The sequence below is a fragment of the Arvicanthis niloticus genome, chromosome 1 (genome assembly GCF_011762505.2).
Source record: "Arvicanthis niloticus isolate mArvNil1 chromosome 1, mArvNil1.pat.X, whole genome shotgun sequence".
NCBI classification, from domain to species: Eukaryota; Metazoa; Chordata; class Mammalia; order Rodentia; family Muridae; genus Arvicanthis; species Arvicanthis niloticus.
Genome location: NC_047658.1, coordinates 114917337 through 114944249, shown reverse-complemented (window position 1 = coordinate 114944249; position 26913 = coordinate 114917337). Strand labels below are relative to the sequence as shown.

General features: G+C 52.6%; 1 protein-coding gene across 22 annotated transcripts in view; it reads right to left on the bottom strand.

The window, feature by feature from the left end:
• Nrxn2 (neurexin 2) overlaps nucleotides 1-26913 on the bottom strand; it is a 110251-nt gene that overhangs the window by 34652 nt on the left and 48686 nt on the right. For 10 of the 22 annotated variants that reach the window (XM_076916135.1, XM_076916165.1, XM_076916121.1 and 7 more), the window contains 10 exons: nucleotides 22776-22937; nucleotides 21471-21909; nucleotides 14081-14467; nucleotides 13701-13904; nucleotides 8057-8083; nucleotides 6637-6765; nucleotides 5906-6287; nucleotides 5150-5340; nucleotides 3697-3870; nucleotides 3283-3402 (listed from right to left, as the gene is read on the bottom strand). In XM_076916135.1, coding sequence (XP_076772250.1) covers nucleotides 3283-3402; nucleotides 3697-3870; nucleotides 5150-5340; nucleotides 5906-6287; nucleotides 6637-6765; nucleotides 8057-8083; nucleotides 13701-13904; nucleotides 14081-14467; nucleotides 21471-21909; nucleotides 22776-22937 — 2215 coding nt within the window. The remainder of the gene's footprint in view (nucleotides 1-3282; nucleotides 3403-3696; nucleotides 3871-5149; nucleotides 5341-5905; nucleotides 6288-6636; nucleotides 6766-8056; nucleotides 8084-13700; nucleotides 13905-14080; nucleotides 14468-21470; nucleotides 21910-22775; nucleotides 22938-26913) is intronic. The other 12 variants (XM_076916167.1, XM_034501463.2, XM_076916186.1 and 9 more) reach the window with 2 other exon arrangements.

Sequence of the window (26913 nt, the reverse complement as noted above, 5' to 3'; positions counted from 1 at the left end):
TGAAAAGACCCACGCGTCCCTCTAGGCACCAGTGTGCCAGGAGGCACACAGCTCAGACACATATATGCATGTGTGTGATCAGATATTGGTATACCAAATGCTTGCAGAGAAACAGACACACATACATGTTTGATTTTAGGCAATGAATGGCAAACATAAACTCCCCACCCCCTTAAAACTCTGCCTCCAAGACAGTCAGTCATCCATAACCATAGAAACAACCCATCCACGGCCTCAAAAGGCAGGACACACACACACACCTGCCAAAGTGCTTGCCTACCCCTACACAGGCCCTCTTCCTTTTCTGCAGCCCTCCCTCCCCACTCCCCAGTTCTCTGGTTCCCCTAGCCTCAGCCCCTAGCTTCCCAGAGTGCTCCAGGACAGTTGTTCAAAAGGACAAAAGCTTCCAGGTCTGATTACATGCAGCTAAAGAAACCCTCCTGTCTTAGGATGCTCCCTTACACTGGGATCTGTTCTCCAAACTTGGGGGTGGATTAGAAGTATTTGCCGTGGCCCCAGAGATACTTGCAGATAAATTCCCTTCCCCCCACCATTTGGATGCAAACTTCACATTCACATCAATCTGCTTGGACAGGGGAGAGCAAGCCATGCAGGAAGCAGAGGAGAAAAGGTGCACAGAGGCCCTGGCCTGAGCACAGGTTGGGCAGGTGAGTGAAAGCGGAAGGTGCTGAGAGAAGAGGAGCAGAGGGGAGGCTGGATCCTACTTATTGGTTCCAGAATCCATTCTAGTGCATAATTGTCATTGTGAGCTCTCGGGTGCAGTCGAGAACCAGGACAAGCCAGGTGTGGGGCTAATGTCTAGAATTCCAGCACTTGATACACCAGTACAGAAAAACTATCTCAAGCTAGTCTAGCCTGGGATACATAGTGAGACTCTGTCTCTGAGACAAAGGAAGGAAGGAAGGAAAAAGCAAGCTCCCTCAGGACCCCTGAGCTGATGGGCCTCCACACACATCGTGGGCTTCAAACGTGGGAGCAGTCCTTGGAGATGCCCAGGAGGCTTCGAGTGATGCAAAGCCTCACAAGGGAGAAGACACAATGGGGTGGGGTTCCATGAGATCCTGTCCATCTGCCCACTCTCTCCCATCCTTGGGGCCCTGGCTCTGGAGTACAGAAGGACGCAGCTCCAAGCAGGCAGAAAATGTATGGCCCCAGAGGGAGAGAAGGAGGAGCTGGTGGTGGTGGTGACAGGAGAGGAAGGGAAGCCGCCTAGAGGCCAATCAATATTGGTGAGTGGGAATTGGAGAGAGCTGGGGGGTGGGGTCAGGGAGAGCCACAGACAGCTGGTAAGAGAGAAGAGAGATGGGAGTATGCAAGAGATCAATAGAGGTTACAGAGATGAGAGATGAAGATGCAGGCATGGTGAGAGGTAACAGGCATGGTGACCGGCCAGAGCTGCCTCAGACAGCAGGAGCCCAGGGAGTTCTCCTCCACTCACCCCTCCTTTCTCTCATTGAATGACCCCTTTTCATTCTCCGTACTTGTCTCTTGAGTGATCTTTTTTCTCCAAGTCGGCCAGAGTTGACTCTTGAGCGCTCCCCCACTCCTGACCCCTCAAAGCTCCCATGATACAGATGGGGAAACAGAGGCAAAAGGCAGGAGAAAGCTGTCCTGAAGATCAGATCTCTTCTCCCTAGTCTTTCTCCATCCACACAGTACTGAACACCCTCACTGGGCTGACTCTGCCCTGCTCCCTTGTCCCATCCTCCCCACCCCTCTTCACAGACGCTCAACCTCCTTACTGGTTTCCGGTTGACAGTGTGCAGGGCTCCAAGAAGGAGCTGACATGAAAACCCAGACAGAGGAAAGGCCCCAGGAGAAAGGGGAGCATGGCAGACACCCCATCCAGCCTCTCACCCTGCCCTTACAGTAGGGTAGACCCCAGAGCAGCTCCAGACAGCTTTAGAACAGCATTGAGCCCTGAAGGGGCTCCAGGTTTCACCCACCTTTTCTTTAGTTCCATAGCTTTGCTCAGGCTATGCCACTAGATAGACAGACCAGTGTGTAGAATGATGATACTTCCCAGACTCCCACCCCCAGCTCTGGTGTCTCTTCTTTCTCCCAGCCAAGAACCTAGAGAATGTTCTCTTCCCACCCTTGCCCAAAAGTAGACTGATTCCCTAGACACACGCCCTGCCTCCAGCTCTAGACCCTTTCCTAAAGCCTGTGTTCTCCGTGGGAGCATGGCCATGCATGGACAGCCAGACTTGGGCCAGATTCCCTATATTATCCTGAGCAAGAAAAGCCCAGCATGGGCACCACCACCATTCCCAGAAACCCATGTGCAGCAGGAGTAACCACGACAGCCAAGGGCCCCCCAGGTTCTGCCACAGCTCCATCACTGAGGTTTGGTGAAGGGTCATATGGGAAGGTTTTGCTGGTGGCACCCAACCATCAGTGGGAAGGGTTACAGAGAACAGGTTTGTGCCAACTGGAGCCAAGTAGAACACACAGCAGGCTGAGGTGCTTCTAAACTGGCTGGAAGGTTTAGGGGGCACATAGAACAGCAGGTCAGATGAGCCTCCTTGGGGACAGAGCTGGGAGGGCTGGCCTCACCTGAGAACCAGGAAAGTGTGTGTGTGGCGGGGGGTGTGCACATTTTATCAAAGGAAATTCAACAGCCGTCCAGGAGTCCCATCCCCTGGTAGGACGCAGGACTCCCATCTGATGATACACAGCCAGAGTAGTGGCAAGGAGGCAATGGTACCTAGACCCGCTGTAACTGCCTTCAGGCATCTACAGACCTATTGTCTCACTTTCACTTTGTGTTTGAAAAGCAGAGAAGGCTTATGTGTGTCCAAGTGTCTTTTCTGCATGTCACCCACCCCATCCCCAACCATCAGAGAGAAAGGCCAAAGCCTCCACATCCCCACCATATCCCCATGGCTGACCCAGCTGTCCTCCCTCTGCCAAGCTGTAACCAGCTGATGGCCACCAACCTCTAGGGACTAGAAAATGCTGCCAAGGCCATTATCTCTGGGGAGGGGCCTTAACAATATGCAAGTTGGCAGGTGAGGAAGCCAGGGACTGACCTTGTGGCTCTAGGGAACAACCTGCATCTGGGATTCTTGGGGAGAGAAAAAGGGGAACAACAGGGCCTGTGTCTAGGGAAATCAGATGTCCAGCCAGCTCAGAACCTGGAAAGGCCACCTGCCAAGAGACTCGGGGAAGCACTGAGGGGCAGCAACCACTAGCCTCTATGGTTAGTTCCTGTGGCTGATAGGATGGGAGCACCCAGAGCCCGGCCCTGCTGGCACTCACGGTCATTGCAGACAGGGCCTCCATAGGAAGTCATAGTACAATCACAGGTAAAGCCATCCCACTGCTGCAGGCAGACGCCCTGGTTGGCACAAGACTCTTCGGTGCAGGTGGTGCTGGGGCCTGGAAAGAGCAGGAAGGAGAAATGCCCCAGGCTTAGCCATGTGCCCAGGGTCTGCAGAAGCTCCCCAGCTAGCCAGAGGCTCTGCCCTTGATCCACCAGACTAGAAGAGCCTGATACTAACCAGGGTGATGGGAAGGGATTGCAACAGGGAGCACTCAAAGACCGCTAGGCTTCTGACGAGGAGTCAGGAAGGGAGGCAACAGGGAGAGTATGTGGTCCATCCCTGGCCTGTACCCCTTGTCCCAGAGTTCTTGGGACAGCCTCAGGGCCGCACCTAACTGCCCCACACTCACCATCACAGCCTCTCTCCACCTGCCCGATGCGGTGCAGGGCGTCAGCGATGAGGTCTGGGAGGCGTCCGTTGAGGTCCACGGAAGCCAGGCAGCCCTGAAAGCCATCCCGAGAGGCCACCAGCTTGGGCAGGTTGCTGAACATATTCTTGCTCAGGCCACCGATGTACAACTCCCCTGCAAAGGCAGTGGTGTCAACACCCTGCCATCCTTGCCTCTGCCCCATCCCAGGATGCACCCTGCCATCCTTGTCCCTGCCCCATCTCAGGATGCTGACATCCTACCATTGGGTCCTCCCAGACACCCGAAAGGCTCATGGTATCCCTAACAGACACAGCGAACCTGATTCCCCACCAACAGCACCTCTTCCTCTTTCCTTCCCTTCACCATCTGTCTGCTCCCCTCCCTCAGAAGCCAGATGCCTGGGGTAGTGGGGGCGGGGGGCAGCTGGAGGGACCCGCTCCATGTTCTCTCCTACACGTTTGATTCCAGTTCCTGCCTGTAATCAGGGCCTTTCATGGATTTGTAGTACTGCATCCCTTCCACCCCCGCTGCCTCCTTCCCAAAGACTGCTTTCCAGAATTGCAGGCCTTTCTTCACTCAGCAGCCTTCTCTCCTCTGATAGCCTCCTGACAACTGGGGCTCTTGGAGGAGGTCTTCCTCAGAGATAATCTCCCACATGGCCTCTAGTTCTTCTGCATGTCTAGCGGAGGCAGCCCTGGACATCATAACTGAAGCCTGGTCCCTGGGTCTGCTGCCACTTCTGATTCTCTGTAACACATCGCCCTCTCCTGGGAACAGGGAGAATTTGCAGCACTGCCAACCAAGCTACTGGGTCTGAGGACTCAGGAGGTGAATTCACTGGTCTCTGAAGATCTTCCCCAGGTTTTGACGGTTTGGGTTACATGGATACAAGTGGACCCCGTGGAGCTAAGGGATACTACAGGCATGTGTGTGCGAGGAGGTCTCATGGAACCCAGATGGCTCTGAAACAGCTGCAGCCTACGTCTCCTGTTCTGATGCCCAGTCCACCATCTCCTCCCCTCCACCCCTCCTGTTATTCTTTTCCTCTCCTCTTCTTCCTCCTCCTTTTCTTTCTTCTCCTCCTCCTTTTCTTCTTCCTCTTCCTCCTCCTCTTCCTCTTCCCCCTCCTCCCCCTCCTTCTCCTCCTTTCAGTCTCCTAATCTGGGGGACTGGCAATGGCAATTTCAGTGACTTCTGTAGAGTCATGGGAGAATGTGGGACCTTGGTGAAAAATAGCCTGGCCAGTGTCCCATCTGAGGTAGCTTCACAGAAGAACCCAGTGAGACACAGGTGGGAGATGTCAGCCAGACACTGTGGAGAACAGGAAAGAGGGGTGGGGGAGAGTAGCCTTGACCCCTTATGAGGGGATTTGATCTTGCTGAAAAAGGGGAGCCGGGATAAGGCTGGCCTTCTCCAGAGGTTCCAGCCCCACCTTTGAGATCCAGATTTCGGGCACCGTTGGAATGCTGTGTGACTGTGCGGGAGTCAATCTTCAGTGTGTGCACGTTGCCTGGGTCCCTGGATACCACCACATTGTGCCACTGGTTGTCATTGACTGGTTTGTCTGAGTTTCCCTTCATCAAGGACGGGCCATTTCCCAGGTCAAAGACGTAGTGGATGTACCTGCCCCACAGTAGGGAGGAAACACCAGATCAGAAGGGCACTGCTGAGATGCCAAGAGAGAATCAGCTACTGCTGGCAGAAAAACTAGGGGCCTGGGAAGGAGGGGTAGACAAACAGATCTCACGGGAAGGAACCAAAAAAAAAATGGCATTAGAAGGTTATAGTATGAAGTCTTGTCCCTGGGAGGTCACAGAAGTACTTGCTCTTGGGCCCCAAAAGAGGATCTGACAGTAGGGGTCCCCTAGAAGCACGGTCTGAGCTACTTGAGGGTGCAATTCTCCAGGGCAAGAGAAAGACTAGGCTTACTTCTGCCATAAATATGCCATAAAGATGACAGTGTCCAGAGAAGGGATATTACTGGGAACCCTGGCATGGAAGCAGCCGAGGAGCCAGCAGCCTAGAAGCAGGGTTCTGCTGCTCCATCTCGGCTGTGGAGGGACCCTCCTGGGTGATGACTAAGGATGTGACTCTTGGCCTGATGTCTGGGTGCCTTGAACCTTCCCAAAGGCCAGGGAAGTGGTCTATCGGGGTCAGCAGGGGAACACCACAGTGCCTGGCCCCTCACCCCTTGACCAGCTCGATGACAATGAAGTCATTGCCGTTGCCCGAGTTGAACAGCAGAAGTCCATCGGGGGCTGTGGTCTTGAACTGGAAGAAGAGATGCATGGAGGCATAGGCTTGGAGCGTGGCCAACGCCAGGTAGCTGCTGCGGCTCTTGAATGTGACAGGATCAGCCACGATGGCACGCAGGCCAAAGCGGGCATTAAGCTCACAATAGGTGATGTCTCCATCTTTGCATTGGTCCATGTAGGGTTGACCATTGAACACCAGCCCACTCAGGTGCCCAATGAAGTTGGAGGGCACCACAGAGATAAACCGCCGCTCTGTCATGATGCCCGTCTCAATATTGTGGAACTCCAGCCGAGTGTGGGCTCCTGCCATCTGTCCTGCTCAGGACAGAAGACCAACATGAGGGAGGGGAATAGTGCACAAAACACGAGGTCACCTCTGGGACAGGGCCTCATCTTCCCAGAAAAGTCATCTCCTCAAACAAGGCCACAGGAAGGGATCTTACTCGATGTCCTGGGCCAGCATTACCATCCCACCACTCTGGGGAAAGCTGCAGGAATCAGTGGAAGAACAACAAGCTTCCAGAAGATGCTGCCTGTAAGGAGCTGAAATGGCCCATGGGGTCCAGACCCATAATAATAACTTCTCTGGAATAACAACCCAGGCAGGGGTTATCAAACACAGCTCTCAAGAAATATGCCAGCATCTTGGGTCTAGGCCACCTACCTTCCACAGTCACGTTGTCCACAGACAGCTGCAGGCTCTTGCCACGCCGGACCACTCTCACCGTGTGCCACTCATTGTCATTGAGCTTGTGCCCCGCAAAGAGCGTCTCGGGGCCTTTACCTGCAGCACCAAGGGGGGAGTGAGGACAGCACAACACATCGCCCCAGGCAGGAGGCAGCCCGCCTGCACACGGACACACTCAACTTCCAGCACACACCAAAGTGTGTGCCCCGTGCCTCACACCTGGAGTCACAAACCCCATCCAGTCCTGGCACTCTGTGTGACTGCAGAGGATATTATTGGTTACAGAATGGTGGCCATGAACGGACACACCTTCCTCTGCTCTCCTAAGGACCTATAATGTGACACTGGCAGCTGAATTTTCAAGCCTAACACTCAAAACACTACACACCTCAAAGGAAGGGCCCCTACAGCTTCACTTCCACATGCACAAGCTAGCTTGGACCCACTGAGACCTTCCTGTATTTATTCCTGATTAACTCTACACCCTGAAACTGCTACCCTACGCAGTGCTCAAAGAGCCTGCATGGCCACAGACATGTTCTGTTTCTTGGGATCTGTGACCATTTATTGACCGTTGATTGACATATGATTGTCAACATATACTTTTGTCAGGTGTTGCTGGGTTTTGCAGCACCTCTGGGCCACCCCTGGGTTCCTAACGCTGTCTGCCTGGGATTTGGAGTGCCAGCTTTAAAGAACCTTAGGTGTGTGCACACACTATGACACAAGTACGTAAAACTAGTGACACTGCGCACACAAACTTTACTGTGCCTTCCATGTCCACATCCTCATTTAAGTGATCTGACTGTAAGGCACACCTTGAAGAAACTTGAGGCTGGGCATCTAGCTCAGTGACAGAGAGACCTGGACCTATCTACATTGGCTCTTCTAATTCCTGCTTACAGCCCTCACTGACAGTTCTGAGTTTGGCAAGAACTCTGCAGATTCAGGCATTACAACAACTTAGACTTTGAGGCTCTGGGCACGCCCCTCCTACACTTCCTACCCAAATCGTCTTTCCCATGTACTTCGCCTGCCCCCTTGTGGCCACTTGTGGAAATGTATCATTAAGTCTCCAGATTTTGTGGCTTGCAGTAGGTGATATCTAGTTCCAGATTTCTTCTTCTGCTAGTATTGACTTGGGCAACAAGGTGTTCTGACCCTCTCTTTCCCAGAATCCATAAGCATCCTTACCAACTACCTCTCCCTGGCTCTGCTGTGTTTTGTCCATCCTGCCCTCCACAATTCCCCATCCCACACCCATACCTGTTCCCCTCCCTTCACAAGCCAATAATGAAACTATGCCTCCCCCCACTCCAACCCTTTCTCCTTAAATCCCAATGTCCAGCCTCCCAGACCTCTTGGGTCTCTGCAGAAGAAGAGGCAAGCCACTTACTGGGTGCGCAGCCGACGCGCAGGCAGTCTGGGGGGGCCATGGGGTGGGCAGAGGGGAAGGGAGAAAAAAAAGGCAAAAACAAGGTTTTGTGTGTATTTTTTTTTAACATCCTTCACAGGGAGGGGTATCTGCAGGCGGGAATTCCCCCTAGGGCCACTTTCTGGGGACCACGCGTGCCCAGGTGCCCTCTCCCCGTCCTCAGTTGGACCTTTGTCCTTCATGCCCTCAAGAGGGCTCCAACCCTCCCTAGAGCCAAGAGGCAGGGCAGTCAGGTAGTGGGAAGAGAACTTGTGTTCCCCTCTTGGAGGGGCCCAGGCCTCTCAATGTCTAAGGGAGACGGGCACCTTGGCAATCCCAGCCGTACAGGGGATACAGGAGATGCGGGCTTGACCGACCCCACATCTACCCAATCATTGGGAGGGAGATGGGTGAGGAAGGCCAAGGTCCCTGCATCCCCTGCTCTGGGACGACACCCTGCTTAGAGCTCAGGTATGACATGTCACTCCTCAAGCTCTGAGCTCAAAAGAGGGGTCTGCCCCAGGGTCCCCTTCCTAAGGCCATAAACCTCCCAAAGCCCCAGAGGCCAGCACCACCTGAACAGGAACCTTCCTCTATCTGTCCCTGCCTTGGGGGCACCAAGATACTACTAGGGATCAAAGAACTCCTCCACCCTGAAGAACTAGCATTTTGTCAATTTTCCTAATGAGCCAAGGCCTCAGACAGATGCACCAAGATCTGCAAACTGACTTCTAGGCACAATGCAAGTCACTGGTAAGCAAAGGCCTTCAATCCTGCCCTGGGCTTGGCATTGCTATCCCCCAATTTCAAAGATGGAAGGGGTTCTCACAGTTAGAAAAACCATGTCAACACAGAGCCAACATTCCAGGCCAAGAGCCTGGAATCAATCCTTTGGTTGGTGGGAGTCAGCTAGCTCTTCAAGGAGACAGCCTTGGGTCATTTGAAATTTGAAATGCCCTTAGGGTACCATACCACTTCATAAGTCCAAAGCTCTGGCCAGGTTTGGAGTGATGGGACTGCCTGGGCCTGGGGAGGAGGTCAGGGGATAAGGGTGGGTGCTGGGTCCTTGCCTCAGTCCTGTATATACTCACTGACTGTCTGGCTTCAGACAGATCTCTCTGAGCCTGGGCATCTCTTCCTCACTACTGAGAGGTTAGCAGTTTATGGGTGTGCCCTGGTCTGACCCTGATCTTTCAGAGAGTGGACAGTCTCTAACCCTGGTTAAGAGTGATACATTTCCATGAACAAGCTCTTCCCGGGTGCCCCATGGCCCAGGATGCACTTGGCATCTCTTGGGCCTCGGAAGGTTCCTGCAGTGGTGGTAAACAAATACCCACTGTGGCTCTGAGGGTCATGGGCCCTGGGGCAGTACAGCTGAGCTCCACGCGTTGTCAACCACAGCAGAGTGGGAGGAGCGGCAGGGACCCTGAGCCACAGCCTGGGCACCCAGGGAGCAGTGGAAGGCCAAAGGACAGACACGAGAGGAAGTGAGGGGTCACAGAAAGGGGAAGAAGGCTGAGTAAGGGCAGAGAAGAAAGAGAAGAACCAGGAACAGAGGAAGGAGGCTGGTGAGGATGAGGGGAAGGGTGCCAGGCCCTGGGGTCAGGTCCCAGGGGCTCTCTCCAAGCCAGCAGAGTCTTCACCAATGAAGGGTCCAAAAAAGAAAAGGGGGGATTGGAAGTGCAGGTCAGTGTCCTGTAAGGGAACAGGGCCAAGTGAAGAGCTTTCCTGTCCCGAGGAGATACGAGGAGTGTCGGAGTCCATCTGTCCAGAGAAGAGGTGACAATTCCAGCCTACCCTGCAGTGATTGCCCTAAAGGGCTTCCTTCAAGATGGGTATCCAGGGGCAGGGCCCTCCCAGGGAACGCAGGAACAGAGCTGGCTGAAGAAAGCAGCCCTTCCACCACATGTTCCCAAAATGCTGTTCAGAGCGTGATAATCAGTAACCCACCGGCCAGCAGCCAGTGCTCAAGAGCAGAGGATAGGTGGCCATGCTGCTGCTGGACATAGAGACTGGGCTGATGCTGTGAGTATGGGAGGGGAAGGGAGGGGGAAGGGAAGGGAGGGGGAGGGGAAGGAAAGGAGAGGGGAAGGGAGGGAGTGAGCAGGGGAGGGAGGGAAGGAGAGAAGAGGGGAGGGGAGGGGGAAGGGAGAGAAAGGGGAAGCACTCCACATAGGGAGGAATGAAGGGTCCAACTCACTTCCAGGGGTGGGGGTGGGGTAGAGACACAGAGCACCCAGCTCTATTCGAGGAGCTTCAAAACCATACAGCCACACCTCTCAAGAGGCACCGCACAGAGCACTTGTTCTGGTTCCATCTTTACTCAGGCTCCCAGTCTATAGACAGTCACTGTCCAGCCAGTGGGAAGGTAGTGAGCTCTCATGGCCCCAGGAGCTAAAGGGTTCTGAGATGTCACGTGCATTCCTGTGACTTACAACACGAGAAAGGCTCACGAGAGCAAAACCAGTGACACTAAGGAAGAAAAACACAAGGACAAGAATGTCTACCCCAGAGATGGGCATCTCTGGACACCAGCAGCTTCTGAATGGAAAAGGAAAGCCACATGGGTCAAGGCTGAAGGAGGGGACACCCTGTGGCTCAGACTATGCCCTTCATGGAGACATCATTGCACTTCATGGGGAGAGGACAGACCCAAGGTAGGCAGCAAGGAAAAGGCCACCCTGCAACAGGGTCAAGAATCCAGGGGACATTAGCACTCCTAGAGGCAGAGACCAGCTCCCCTGCTTAGGCTCGTGGCTTGCTCAGAGGCTGAGCTGCTGGGGAGGTGGCTCTCCAGTCCTCTGGTTCCTCTGTCTGCAAAGAGGTTATCAGAGCCTTTCTGGCCCTCTCTTTTTTGTGTGTGTTGTTGTTTGTTTGGTTTGTTGGTTGGGGTCTTTGATTTGGTTTAGTTTGTTTCGTTTTGTTCTGTTGACACAGGGGTTCTCTGTGTACCTTTGGCTCTCATGGAACTCTCTATAGACCAGGGTAGCCTTGAACTCACAAAGATCTGACTACCTCTGCCTCCTGAGTTCTGGGATTAAAGGCTTGGGCCACTGCCACCACCACCCAGCTGGCCCTCTCTTAAGTAACAAGTTTCGCATCTCCGGAGACCATCACAGAAGGCCCCATTCTACCAGGGCGTTCTCTGGCACCTCAGCTCACCACAACATGAGGAGCCAACTGTATTATAGCATCTCAGCATTAGAAGACTGAGAACCACTGCTCTACTCCTTAGCAGCAAGTCCAGCCCAGCCTCTATGCTGCCGCCTGTCTAGAGCACCGCAGGCCCTGGGTGGTTCACAGGATGAGGAATGAGGAATTCTGGGCTGTATTGGTAATGCTACACGGGTCCTTCTCTAGGCTGATGCGCCACACTGGAGTGTATTTGGTGCCTACTCACCTCTGTGCCCTTATATCAAGTGGAATATGCAAACAGGTATGTCTGCACCAAGTGTCTGGTCTCAGCTTTGTCATGAGATTAACTCTCAGCACCTACGTCTCTGTAGAGGGGGGACAGGGGACAGCCAGAGGTGTAGGGCAGAGGCTGTTGTTGGCTGTCATCAGTCTGAGACATCCAAACTAGATCTCTCTGGATCTTGTTCTGACTTCTAAGATTCATGAGATGCAGACAGAAAGGCAAGCCTGTTAGAATGCTGAATCCCAAGGGTTATGTCCCAAGGGTCCACCAGGATAAGTTTTCCTGGCCAAGAATGCCATCTCTTGTCTAAAGAAACTCCAGCTTCTTCCCAGGGGATCGAGAACAGTGCAAAGATGCCAGAAGCATGTCTTCTCTGAGGATCAAATTCTCCAAGCTTCTCCTGCTCTGTCCCACCAAACAGCAGAGCCAAGTGCTTAGCCATGTGAGATGAAGCACGTGCTCAGAGGGAGGGGATCACGTGCTGCGTGCCCAGTCTAAGGACTGAGAACAACAGAATGACACAGGAGGCCCTGGGCAGGAGGACCTTCTTCCTAGGACAGCGTCAAGGGCACAGCTGAGGTGGGAGGTCTGTTGTGTCCCCTGGCCAAGCTGTCATCTGCCACCCATTCAATGAGCTGTAAGCCAGAGCAGAGCTGGAGGAACCTCGAGGTCCTGGTCATCCACTCTTCTTCTAGCTCCTGCCTCTCAGCAATCCCTGACCAAAGAGTGCAAAGGCCAGGAGAACAATGTGTGAAACCAGCACCAGATTCTAAACAAGGCCCCCCGAAGTCCATGACCTATCCCAGACATGCTCTGGAGATCAAGGTTAGGATGAGAGTCCAGGTCCATGTTTAAAAGCTCAAAGCTCTGTGTTCTGGAGAGCACTCCTCCCCTGTGACCAGAACACATGGTGCTCTGCTTAGACTCTGGGGCGTGAAGGCTTCTATGGGTCAGTCCTTGGCTGTGGCACCTTCATAGTATGTGATGGACAGCTGTATCAGCAGCCTGAACACTGTAGGGCCTCTCCACTCAGGGTGTCCTACACTGCAGTCTGTGAGGTGCCCTCCTGGCTCTGGCTCATGACCTCTGACTCTCATAAGAAGTCCCTTTGAAACCAGCCAAATGAATAACTCTGCTCTCTCTTTCAAAAACCCATGGCCCATGATAACCTAATAGGATAACATAAGAGTGTTATCCCTAAGCCCCTAGAGATGTGTAGGCAAGGCCTGTTCTCACCCATGGGCAGCAGCAGACACAATGAATAGTCGCATGGAGAGCCAGCATCCTGACAATGCTCACCCAAAACTCTGAACACTAAAGCCCACGGACTGGGTTTAACACAGGCACTCCCCCCCCCCCCCCCCAGCCATTACTAGCTTTGTTATATTGGCCAAATCAACATTAAAATTTCATAACTGGGCCAAGAGTGGTGGTTCACACCTTTAATCTTACTTAGCATTCAGGAGGCAGAGCAGGTGGATCTCTGTGAGTTCAAGGCCAGCCTGGTCTACATAGTGAGCCTCTGTCTCCAAAAAAAGTTCCATAATCTGTAAGAAGGGTGAGCAATGCCTGCCTGGTGAACTGGGATCTTCCCAGAACAGCCATGGGACTCAGCCATGAACACAAGATGCTAGACATGTGTGAGGTAGTATGTTCCTGTGCCCAGAGTACACACATGAACCTGTATACAGCATGGCAGAGACAGCTCGACTCTAAGCTAAGGGTGGTTGCATGCAAAGGCCGGCTGCTTGCTGTTCCTATGTCTGCCACTGGGCTGCGCTGCGCTGAGCATGGGTTTGCTCCTAGCAGGTGTCAACAAGCAATTCCATAATGAATAAGCCAGTGAATGAGCAAATGAATGTGCCAGCAAGCAAGAATGCGTTTGTGCCATCTTGTGTGTGCAGGACAGATGTCACAAACACTCCACAGGAGTGACTTGGGAGGACAATTATCACACTCAGATGCATTCTGACAGGTATGTGGCTGTGCTCTGGGTCACCAGCCCACAATATGGTCAACCATGAAGCACTGCTCTAGGTTGTACCCTCAACAGAGACAGCCCTTGGGAGCTCATATTTGGTTACTACCTATCTCCAAACTTCCGAGGTCACCTCTGGCTGGTGCCATCACCAGCTTCTCCAGACAGAGGGGAGTGTAGACCAGAGGCAGGCCAAGGAGAGGCCAGGAGGCCTGGGACAGGGTGGTTACCGAGGTTGACCGTGAGCTTCATCTGGCCCCCGTCCAGCTCGAGACGCAGAGTGTCGGCCGACTCCCTGGAGGTGGTGGCCATCATGAGTCCATAAGCCCTCTGGGACATGAAGCGCAGGGACACATCCTCTGCTTCTGTGTGCATGGCATTGGGCAGCATGATCTTCATGTACATGGAGCCATCATAGCTTAAGACCGTGGCCTCTGGCCAGGAGTGGAGATGAGGGGCAAAGGAAACAGAAAACATGGAAAGGGGAGACAGAAGACAAGAGAGTCATTATGAGGAGAAAAGTCAGGGGCTGGCCTGAGGATTACTCTGAAGAGGAAAGAAGCATGGGGTGGAAAATCGGGTCCTTCTGAGTACGCATGACCAGCCTCACCTCTCTCGCAGACCCGACCCAGAAAGCCGGTCCCGATGCAATCACAGACGAACCGGTTCCAGCCCTCTCGACAGACGCCCCCATTTCTACAGGGGGCCGACGCACACTGCTTCAGGGTCTCCCGAGAGCAGAAAGGGGCAACGCCCACAGCCCCCTGTGCCTCAGCCAGGCCCCTGAGATCTCGACTCCGTCCGTCTATGAAGAGGTCTCGCACACAGCCCACGTAGCCAGCCCGGAGAGCAGCTGTCCACACCTCAGGGGGCAGTGGCAGGTCCACTCGACCCCCCTCAGGGAGGCCGCCCAGGTACAGCTCACTCTCTAGGTCCAGGACCTCGCTCTCTCCTGTGGCCAGGAATGGCGTGCTGCGACTGTTCACAGAGATGGAGCCTGGGGACCAAGGGAAAGCAGGCCTCAGTGTGGAGGGAAAACACAGTCTGGAAAGGGATGTCTTGAATTTGCTCCTGAGAGCCCCTCCATCCTGCACCCCACAGTAGCTCAGGAGAATGAGCAACAGACTTGGTCCTGGGGTCTAGCCTCACTAACTCTTCCCAAACTACCTAAGTAGTCCACAAGTCCAGGAACTTGCGATCCAGACGTAGAGGCATACCCAGCCCAGCCCGTGCTGTAGGCCTCAGTCTAGACCCTTCCTAGCCACCTAAAAGAGACCTCCAAACTATACAGGAGGCATATACACACCCAAAATCCTGCCCCTAAAAACAGTCAGATTATTCACCAGGTTATTCCTACCCCCACCTCTGGGACCAGGAGCTGTAGGCAGAGAACCTGAAGGAGAATGAAATAATTGAGTCTAAAGCCCTCTACCCGAAACAAACACCCAGCAGCTCTTATAACCATGTGTCAGGCAGCCACTGCTTCAAACACAGTACTGAAGTCTCATGGCCACTCCAGGGACCTGATCCTTTACTAACCGGCTTTGAACCAGTAGATAAGGCTTACAGAAACTGAGGAACCTACCCAAGGACCACAGCAGAGGAGAAACATAATCTAAGTCCCATGTAAGCAGCACGACCCCAGAGCCTGCCTTTTCTACCCCTCAGCCCTATGGCACTGCCTAGAACTGGCTCTGTGGCCAGCAAGCAAGATGAAGAGGAAGCTAGCTCTACAGGCCTGGGACACAGGCAGGGAGAGGGCCAGGAGGGAGCAGGGCCTGGAGCTTCTAAGTCAGAAGAGTCATTTTGTCTCGTTCTGTTTTAGCAGCTGTTGGTTTTGTTTGTTTTGCCTTGCTTTAAAAAATTTTTTTTATTATTACTTATGTGTCTATGAGTGTTTGTATGTCCATGTGTGTATGAAGTACCTACAGAAGCTAGAAAAGAAAGTCAGACCCCCTGAAACTGCACTTACAGGAGGCTGGGAGCTGCTGGACAGGCACTCAGAACCACACTCAAGTCCTTAGCAAAAACACTAAGACTCTTAACCACTGAACTGTCTCTAGCCCCTTATTTTGTTATGGAAGCAGTCTCATGTAGTCGCTCAAGCTGGTGTAGGATTCACTATGTAGGCTCAGACTCAGAGTAATCTTCCTACCTCTGGCTTCAGAGAGCTGAAATTTCAGCCGTGTACTCCCAATCAGCAGGCCATAAGAGGTCTCTGGGAGGAAAGACTGATAGCGTGGTTTAAATATGGTTTGTTCTCTCCAAAACTCAAGTTGAAATTTGGCTGCTATTGTGGGAGTCGTGGGACATGAGATCTTTAAAGATGAGGTTGCTGGTCATGACTTTCCTTCAAGGGTAGGCTCAGGAGTGGGTCTCTCAGGAGAACAGGGCGCTAAACAGTGAGACATCTGCTCCTTCTTGTCTCTTTTGTGTGCAAATGCCCACCCTTCAGTTTGGCTCTGTTCAAAGGACAGTACAAAAGCCTCCCCAGAAACTGACACTACGCTCTTGGGCTTCAAAGTCTCCAGGATTGTGAGCCAGCTAAACTTTCCTTTACAAATGCCTGGTCTCTGATGCTCTGCTACAGCAACGGAAAACAGATTGAGACAGGGCTCACATCAGAAAGAGATCTGGGATCCGGTGGGAGCTTCTTCAAGCCTTTATTGTAACCTTAAGCTTCGGACCACCCCTTCCTGTGTGTGCGTGCGTGCGCGCGCGCGCGCGCGCGTGTGGGTGTGTGTGTGTGTGTGTGTGTGTGTGTGTGTGTGTGTGCGCGCGCGCACGTGTGTGGTGTTGCTTGTGCTGGTTCAGGATTTGGAGGGGGTCTTTTTAATCAGGGTATCATGCATCTCAGAATGGTTTTATGTAACCAAAGATGGCCTTGAGCCTCTTGGCCACCTACCTCACCTCCCAAGTGCTGGCATCATAAGCCTGTACCAGTGTGCCTACCTTGTTTATATTTGTTAAAGTTTTTTGTTTTTTTTTCTTGAGATAAGGTCTCACTCTATAACCCTGGCTGCCAGAAACTGTCTCCTTCTCCTAGTTCTAGGATTAAAGGCATATACCACCATGCCTGGCCTAAAGATCTTTAAATTAAGCATATGTATGTCTGTGTGGCAGTATGTACTCATGAGTACAGATACCCACAGAAGGCAGACACTGTCAGCAGACTCCAGGAGCTACAGGCAGTTGTGAGTCGCCAATGAGAGTATAGGAAACAAGCTTCTACAAGAACAGTACACACTCAAAACCACCGAGCAGCCTCAAGATATATACGGAGTCAGGGTCTTACTACGGAGCCCTGACTAGCCTATAACCCAATCTGTAGACCAGGTTAGCCTTGAACTCACAGAGTTCTACCTATTTCTGTCTCTCAAATGCTGGGATAAAGGCAAGTCCCACCACACCTGAAAGCCCAAAATTTTATTCCATGTTTTCCTTTTTCAGGTCCGACAAACTCTTAAAAGAAAAAAAGAGAAAGAGGATGAGGAGGGGAAAAGGAAGAAGAGGAGGCTGAGAGGAGGGGGAGGAGGTGGCATCATGCGGTTTACAATCAGGAGGCAGAGACAAGATGCCGGCTGCATGTTTGAGGCCAGCCTGACTACACAGTGAGATCCTATGTAAAGCAGGAGCCACTGGGCATCTCAGGCGCGGACACGGCAGGGATCCTGAGAGGGAAGGGCTTGGAGGTCGGATATGAGCACAGAAACAGGGGTGGGGACAAATGGGATGGACAAAACCCCTCCACAGACACAGCTCCCACTAAAGCTTGTCCCGCCCTCAAAACCTTACTGACCAGAGATGGACTCCCAGCCTCCCGTGTAAAGTTTTTTGAATATTTATTTATATTTACCTTGTGTGTATATGTGTGTGTGCCTGAATGTGTGTAGGGGTGTGAGCCACCATGTGGGTGCTGGGAAACCAAACGTAGGTCCTCTGCAACTCCAAGTTGTTGTTTAAAGAACTGTTTTATTATTTATTACATGTATGTATGTATCTGAGTGTGTTTATGCCTATAATTATAGGCAGAAGGAGTTGGATGCCCAGAGCTGAAGTTACGAGTGGTTGTTATCCTCCAAATGTAGGTGCTGGGAACCAGACTCTCATCCTCTGATATGAGAGAGAGAGAGAGAGAGAGAGAGAGAGAGAGAGAGAGAGAGAATATGTATGTGTGTGAGTGTGTGTGTGAGTGTGTGTGTGAGTGTGTATGTGAGTGTGTGTGTGTGTGAGTGTGTGTGTGTGTGAGTGTGTGTGTGTGTGTGAGATGTGTGTGTGAGTGTGTGTGTGTGTGTGTGTGTGTGTGTAGGTCAGAGGACAACATTTAGGAGTCATTTCTTCTTCCACCATGGGAACAAACTCAGGTCACCAGGCCTGATCAATAAGAAAGAGCATTACCTGCTGAGCCAGGTCACCAGCCCTAGGCTCCCTTCGATACTGTGGCCCCAAACCTGTTCTCTCATGACAAGGCATCACCTTCTTCAGGGTCCTGCTGCTGGCCCCTCTCCTATTGGGATCCCAAATGTGGCCCCCGTGATCATCTATCTCCCTGTTTATGGCCAGAGTCCCCAGAGCCTGCTGTGACCCATCTTTTGGCTCACTGCTGGAACAAGAGTTACCAAGAGCTGAGTGCTGAGAGGCAGAAGGAAGGACAGGAAGAGTTCCGGAGAGGGAACTGAAATGAACTCTGACCTCTGCTCCAGGGTCACTCCCCAGTATGGAACAGGAGCCACCTGACTCATTCATTGACAGAAGAACAGATCAACAAGATGTGGGCCTGGTTCTGAGTGTTACTCAGCGTTTGAGAGGAAGGGAGTTCTGACTCACACTACAACACAGATGAACCTTGAAAGACACTCTACTCATTGAAACAGCCAGGCATAAGAAGACAAATATAGGGGCTGGAGAGATGGCTCAGCAGTTAAAAGCAGTGGCTGCTTGCTCTTCCGAAGGACCTCTGTTCAATTCCCAGTACCCACATGGTGGCTCACAATTTTCTGTAACTCCAGTTTCAGGGGATCCAACACCCTAAGATATACATGCAGGAAAAACACCAATGCATGCAAAATAAAATAAATAAGTCATTTAAAAAAAGAAGAAGACAAATATACAGATTGGATATAGTGGCACATGCCTTTAACACTCTGGAAGGTTAAGACAACAGGATCTCCATTCCAAAGTTATTCCAAAGTTAGACTGGACTATGTGTGAGACTGTGTTGAGAGGAAGGAAGGAAGGAAGGAAGGAAGGAAGGAAGGAAGGAAGGAAAAGCTGGGAAGATGGCTCAGTGGTTAATGTGTTTGCTGCTAAAGTATAAGGCTCAGAATTCAAATCCCCAGAAACCACAGAAACACCAGGTAGGTGTGCTGGCCCACCTATAATATCAACCTTAGAAGACAGAGAGAAGGGATCCCCATAGAAAGCTGGATGGTCATATCTGTGAGCTCTGGGTTTCATTGAGAGACATTACTTCAATGAATGAAGTGGATAGTTTCTCCCATCAGCCATGGATCTGCACATGCATGTACGCCCATATATATGTGCCTACACACACACACACACACACACACACACACATACGCAAGCATGTACACGGACACATGAAAATGGAGAACGACGAGGAGGCAGGAGAAGTTCTGTATGACTTCACTCATCTAAAGTCCCAGAGTTGTCAAGTTCAAACAGAGACGGTGGCCAGAGGCTGGAGACAAGGAGACGAGAGCTTATGTTTAACAGAGACAACTTCAGTTTGGGAAAATGGGAAAAGTGCACTTGGACTGCAGTGGAGGCTGCACAGCAACAGTGTAATCAGTGCCCCAATCATGAGTAATGACAGACTGGAAATTTGTGTGATGTGCAATTTCAAAAAGCAACAAAAGCAAGACAATGTGGGAGGGCCCCAGAGTCAGGCCAGTGTGCAGGGCTCTGGTTATGCAAGGTAGATAACCCAAGTTGTATCCCATGAACCCACAGAAAAGAAGATGTGAAGTGTGTGGCCAAGATCCCAGTATCCCTATAGTCAGATAAGACGTGGAGACAGGGCAATCGCCCAGAAGCCAGCTAGCCTGGGCTACAGTGGGAAACAGCAGAAACAAGAGAGATCCTTTCTCAAAAAGTGGAAGGCCAGAACCAGCTCCCAGAATGTCCTGGGACCTCTATACACGTGCTGCGGTGCAAGAGCAAAGCATAAAACACCAGTAAAAACTATAAAAACAGGAAAAAGGAACCTGGGGTGGGCTCAGCAGGAGCAGGCTTCCATTGTCAGCGCTGGGGTGTGGGGATGCAGGAAAACAAGAGAAGGTCGAAACAGCTACCCCAAGTTCCTGGATGGGTTGCTGACCACCTGTGTGGAACCCTAGAGACTGTCAGCAAAGACCCACAGTGCTGTCATGAGGTAGGACCAAGGGCTAAAGTCCTTTCTCATGGCTTTCTCTGGCATGCCCAGGAGGGAGGGGGTGTGGGGGGGCAGCGTGATGGCGTGGCCTCACTTCTGGAAGCCTGGCAGTCCCCTCCTCCCAGGCAGTGAGCAGAGGAGGTCACTGCCTGACTCGCAGGCCAGCAGTGGTGACGGCTGCAGGAATGAGAAATTTTAGTTGACATTGATAAGCACTTAAATTGGATAATGTGTCAGGCCTCATTTGTATCAATTCTCGTTCCTGGGTTGAACAAGATGGAGGCAAGCACACGGGAATTAGCAGGCAGAAAACAAGAACCTGAGAGGGGGAGGCCAAAAGGGAAGGGTGGAGGAGAGGGTGGCCAGAACCACAGAAGTCCCGAGAAGTCGGGCACAGCCATACCACTCTGAATGCATCCAGTGTCAGCCCACCCAGGAAGCTACACAGGGTAAGGCCTGGCTACTTATAGCCTGCCAGCTCTTCCCTCGGTTTGGAACCCTCATGGCCAGTCAAATGTGGTAGCCGAGTCACTGTGTCTCTGATGGCCAGAACGAGGTGGACAGTCTGTCAGCCCACACACAGTTAGTGCTCAGAAAACCAGGCACCTTTAGTGTGCGCTGGCTCTGCATTCATTCAACAAACATGGATGGAAATATTTAAGAGATGAGTTGTCTGTACTAAACATAGACTGCTGGTCCTTATTCACCAAACAACTTAATAATGACCGCCATAAAACTACTATGTAACTACTATATAGGATTAAGTTCTCTCTCTCTCTCTCTCTCTCTCTCTCTCTCTCTCTCTCTCTCTCTCTGGCCAAAGCTAGCCTCAGACTCCTTATGTACCTGAAGATGACCTTGAACTCCTGATCTTCTTGCCTTTACCTCTCTAGTACTGGGAATACAGGAGAGCACCACCATGCCTGGAACCTAGGCACTGTGCTGTCCCCATCCCCAGCATCTTCCTCCCAGTAGGCATTTTGAAGACTCTAGAGATAAGAAGTTACCTAGGAGGATGTACAGGTGATATACAACACTACACCGTCTTTCATCAGGGGTCAAGCTTCATGAATTTGGGTGTCTTTGGGTGGTCCTAGGAGCAACCCTCCCAGGCAGTGAAGGGTAGCTGTTTCCTGTTAAGTTAAAGAAATAAGACTCGGGATGCAAGGGACCAGTAGCTGGAGAACAACTTTCTTTGTCTTGTTCTGAGACAGCGTCTCACTATGCAGCCCCTGGCTGGTCTAGACCTCACTGTATAGTCCAAACTGCCCTCAAATTTATGCCGCCCTTCCTGCCTTTGCCTCTCGAATGCTGGGATAGCAGGCATGAGCCACCACTCCTAGCTTGACATGAGACATTAGGTGTGATGTCAGCGTTTCCAGACATGCTTCTCGCCCGTCCACAATGACCTTGGGTAATTGTTCCTGACACAAATAAGGAAGAGTGGCGTATTAATTCAGATCCCTGTGCCTTCTGCCAGCTCACCATGACAGAAGGGCTAAGGGAAAACTGGGAGAGGAGACTTGGAACAGGAAATGAAAGCTCAAGAGGGTGGGCAGGTAGAAAAAAGTGGCCAGGGGAAGGGAGGGTCCAGAGGCCTCCTGACCTTTGCGCCCGTCCCTCTGGAAGTCCACGTGGCACCATTCACCGTCATTGACCTTGCGGCTGGACGCCCGCAGCTTGATGCCCCCAGAGCCCATGTCCAGCAGAAGATAGAGGTAACCATCCAACAGCTCCATGGCAAAGTAGTCGGCCCTCTGGGTAGAACTGTGGCTGCCTGCCCCAGCCCCAGCCCGCCGGCCCTGGCTGAAGAGCAGAAGCCCATTGGGCTCGGTGGTTCTGAAGTCCAGGGAGATGGACCCGGTGCGCTTGGCGCTCCAGCGGGGCAGCGCCACAAAGGCCTCCGGACTCTCAAAAGTCACAGGGTCCAAAGCAGCCACATCCTCACAACGAAAAGACAGATCCCCCTGCAGCTTCATCTTCGGGTCCCCTTCCTTAGCCAGTCGGGATAGCTCCAGCTTGAAGTCATTATTCTTGTAGACCACCTGTAAGGAGAGGGGTCTGGGTAAGGAAGCAGAAGCAGTCTTGGGTCTAACTACCAAGGGTCCCCCTCCCTGGCTGCCATGGGCCTTCACCCACCCATCCCAGTGGTGCCAAGCTCAGCACCATCAGCCCACAAGGCTCAGGTCTCTGTTCTCAAGCTACACATTCCCCTTGCTGCCTCTGTCCTGTCTTCCAGCCCCACGCTGGCCAGGAAGCGCCTTCTGTGGGCTCCTGGGTCCAGCTCAACTGTCACTCACAATGACAGAAAGGTGGGTAACTGTTGCCACTGTCACTATTTTTCTGAGGCTGAGTCTCAGAAAGCTCAAGGCGGCTTCAAACTCACTAGATAGCTGAGGATGACCTTGAGTTTGTCTTCCTGCCTCCACCTCCCATGTGCTGGGATTGCACCACCAGGCTCAGTTGAACCTCTGGGTGCATGTGTGCTGGGCAGGGTTCAGCTGACATCCCTGTCCTGCTCACATTCTTCTAATGGATTAATGTCAGTCTGTGTTCCGTATCAGGACTGACATAGGAAACAACCCTTCGTCTACACATCAGACAACTCACGAGGCCGAGGGACTTGGCCAACACAGCAGTGAGGGAAGGACATGTGTCTGAAGACTCATGAAGACATGTGATTTGGCCTTCAGCCTTCCCTGTGGACCACAGCTCTGAAGAGCCTCAGAGGAGAAGCAGTTCCAAGGCCAAAGAAACAAACAGGGGTGTTGTCCCTCGATTAGAGTCAATAGCTTTCAGCTTTAATGAAGGGTTACATCCCACCATAGACTCACAAGGAACAGAGGCCAGGGACAGCTGGCCAGGGCAGACTAAATCACAGGGCAGGCTGGCCAACCGCAGCCCCACTCACGTCCTTGAGGCAGCCCATGAAGTTGTTGCTGACAGGCGAGCCAGGCAGGTCGGCTGTGTTGGGGCTGCCCCCAATGTAGAAGAAGTCATCAGAGCCCAGCATGGTGTAATCCTCCTGCGTGTAGCCTGTGGTGGTCAGGATCCCGTCCACCGAGATGGTCACCTGCCCAGCCCGAGGAGGGGAGAAACAGGAGACAACCGGCATCAACGCCCTGGGAAAAGCCACAGGCGGGCAAGGGAGGGACCAGGGGGCAGTGGGGGAGGGGGACCCCCATTTTTATGTCTGCTTGTCTTGGAGGTGGAACAGTGGGGGTGGAGAGGAGGAAGAAGGAAAAGGAAACAGCACAAGATTTGATGGTTTCAGTGTGGGTTAAGGCCCGCCCTGCACGACCCAAGGCCCAAGCTCTGTCGGTGAGAGTCTGAAGGTGCATGGGATGTTCACCATGATAGGCTCAAGAAGCAAGTCCAGGGAGGGGCTCTGCACTCCAAGACTCTCTCACTAGAGAAGTAGGGAGAGCAAGTTGCACCCTCAGCTTTATCTCAATGAAGCCCTGTGGCTACACGTGTGGCTTCCCCACCTTTCTAAGGGAGAAGAGCCCTTCCTTCCCCTCCCTTCCTTCCTGGGTAGCAGTGTTGGGACTCACTGGTAGCCCCTGTATCTAGGTGCTGTGCTCTTGCAGCCTTGGCTGAGGAGCAGGCAGAGAAAGCAGGGGTTGGGGGCGTGGGGGGGACCAGTTAGCCTTCTAGTCTTAGGACAGGAGTTGTATGACTTCTATCAGGGTTGGCTCTTATCTCTGCCACTCAAGGTCAAAGGCATCCTGATATTTGAATCAAAACGAACAAACAAACTAGTCTAGAAGTTGCTCTAAAGCCTAAGCTTGGCCTTGCCCTCAATCTTATGCCTCCTGCCTCCTGCTCTCATGTGCTGAGATTATACACCTGGATGAGACACTGTTTGCTTCCAAAGGGAGCCGCCCTGTGCTGTTTCCCAGGTCACCTTTAATCCTTCTCTTGCTGTTCTACCCTTAGGAACGCCAGGCCAGGGCTAACCTAAGGAAACACCCTCCAAGGGTGGAGAATTCATGCAGAAAGCAAGATGCTAAGAGCGGGAGTGTGCATGGTATCCAGCAGTCTGTGCACTGGGCTGATGGAGGCAGATGTTACCTTTGGGGCAATTCAGCAAATGTTCACCTGGTCCCTGCAAGGTTTAGTCCCCAGAAGAGCTCAGGGAGGCTTCATTCACAGCAAGGTTGAAGGGGAGGGGCCAATGGCAGTGATAACACCAGCTCCTCTCTAGGAGGCTGTGGCTTAGGAGAGTCAAGGAGGCCATTAAGGACCTGGTTCAGGAGCAGAACCCACCCTGCACTTCCACAGGCTGCATCTTGGAACCCTTCTTGCTCCCCAAATATGCCTCAGAAGTACTCCCTTTAAAGGTAAAGTACTGAGGTAAGGGCCTGCCAGTCACACACTCTGATGTCCCCTACTCTAGTCTGCAGCATAGGCCACCAGCCATTTTCCAGCTCCTGGTCTTCAGTACTCTGTTGTCAGAAGGTGGGGGGGGGGGGGGGGTATAAAACTCCTAAGAGCAGGGGGACCCAAAAGTGCCCCTCCCCGTGCTTGGCTGGAGCCTCCTGGTGAATAGGGTGGGGCTGAGCAGGGCACAGACTGAAGAAGCAACCTCCTGCAAACCATCAAACCTTGTGCTAGAAGAACTGGGTTCAAGGACAGGAGGAGATGGGTGTCTTGGGAGGGGGCACTCTGAATACTTTTGAGTCTTGTTTTGAGGGGAGCATTGGTCATGATCATTTATTTCTCCTCCCCTCCACCTTGTCCTGAATCTAGGAAGAGGGGTTTGGGTAGAAAAGGGAAGGGTCAGAGAGGTTAGTCACAAAAGCATGCAAACGAGGTTAGAGATTAGACAGGGCAGAGGGGAGAGGGAGAGGGAAGCAGAATGGAAAGGTGGGGTGTGTCAGGGAAGGTGAGGCAGGTAAGTGGTTTTCTCTAGGGCAATGTGGCTACTCACTTCCTCCAGGTCCCCTGCTGCTGTCCTAAAACACTGAACTGGGCTGCCATTCAGTTCCTGAGCTTAAGTGAGCTCAACCCAACCAGGCTGCCAGCAAACATGGCTTAACATGTCCCAGGAATCACCACTAACCTCAGCCTGGCCCACGGGACACAGACATGGTCATGAAAGGTCTACATCAAGCTGCCTCGTGATCTAATGCCGGATCTCAAAACCTAACTAAAAATCTAACTCCCTGCAGCCTATGACTTGTGAGAGCATCTCCCATAAGTGAGACGCTCAGCACTCTTCATCTCCTGGTCTCAAAGCACCTCAGTAAGTCTCCCCTCCTCGGCCTCCAAAGCCAGGGTAGCATCCTGGAATCTCCCTCATGTTATGGACTCTTCATCCCACTGCCTTTGCCAAGATCAAGGTTGCCCTTCCTTGATCCTATCTGAGTTAGAAGGATCCGACTTAAAGCGGACTGTGGAGGCCCAAGACAGCCTCCTGAATCCCCTTCCAGGCTGCGGTGAATCTCAATTTGCCTGCTATCTGTACTCAGATCAATCATGGAGGGCTCTTGCTGTTGGGAAAGGATGGCCTTAATCTCTCTCTCATGGCCTATAGCTGGGGACAGGCTGGCCGGAGGCAGGGCACACAGGGAGGTTTGCTGAGGAAGGGATCAGCCAGGTGAGTGGGGAGAAGGTGAGGCAGAGTAGAGGACAAGGCAGGGGGTGGAGAGGAAGTGGAGACAGAGGGACTGGAGGAAGGTGTCCAGGGAAGGCAGGGAGGGGACGACTTGGATTAGTAAAACCGACTGTTCCCTCAGACAAATCAGTCCAGACACAAAAATGGCAGGTTCGTTAGTAAAAGCAGGAAACAGGGGAATAATTCCCCTGCCCCCTCCACCCCAGGGGTTCTTGATGCCCCTGCCCCCCAACCCCCCCCATGAAGCTTCTGGAAGGGGTGGGGCCAGCAGGGGAGGAGGGGAGGAAGGGAGAGCATGCCACACAGAACAGCCACTGCAGCTGGGACCCAAGCAGGTTAGAAGAGCAGGGTGAAGGAGCAGGCACTGTCCAAGCAGGCCAAAGAAAAGCGGCCAGCAGGTGAGAAGGCATGCAGGGCAGGGGAGATGAGGACGAGCAAAGATGGAGGCAAGAGAGCTGTGGAGTGCAGGAAGGAGCTTCCTTCCACTGAAGAGGAGAGACGAGCAACCACTGGGTCAGAGAGGTTCAGGGACTGACAGTGAAAAAAACACCGGGCCTGAGCGTCTTCCTCACACACTCCTCTGCCATTCACCACAGATCATCAGCCCACACACATCTGCGCGCACGCGTGCACACACACACACACACACACACACACACACACACACACCACATCCTAGAAGGCTCCTCTCCACAAAGCCATGAGGACCACAGCTAGGTCCCCGAGACACAGTGGAGGATCTAGGACCAAACCACATTAACCCGCTCAACACGGTGGGTTCTAAGGAAGCCAAGGGGGATAAGTGTTTGCCCAGAAGATAAGCCTAAGCCCATCCACACATGGATCAGGGAAGGGCCTCAGAGGGCCTCTTGTGAGCTGAAGGGAACCGCCAGCCACTCCTCTCCTCAGCTCAGTGCAGGAAGGCTGGATAGGATGGGAATCTAAGTCCTAACCACAAATATACCCACTGCACCCCAGGAAGAAAGGCTAAAGAAAAGGGGAACTCTCATACCACCATCAGGAGCCACTCTCAGGGGCCTCGTGTGATCACAGCTCACAATACTATTAGTATCCTTTGTGGGTGGCTGAGTGGACTTCCTTGAGCCATGACAAGGTAACACTGAGCCAGTGGGCTGTTTGTCTCCTGTTAGACCACACTGCTGTCATCATACTTTCCAAGGGCCCCACAGGCTTGTCGTGGTGAAGAACAACTAGTCCACAAAAAAGTTCCCAGCATCCTCTTAGGGAAGTATGGGCAGAAGTGGGGCAGCAAATGGGAGAAGCAGCTTCTGGCAGAGAGAGATCGCAAGCCTGCTGAGCTCGCCTAGTGCTGTCTCGGGCACAGGCAGTATTTACAGTCCTGCCATGAGTCCTGAACTCAGACTTCAAGAATTTTAGAAGAAAAAGACTTCAGGTCAGAAACACCAGG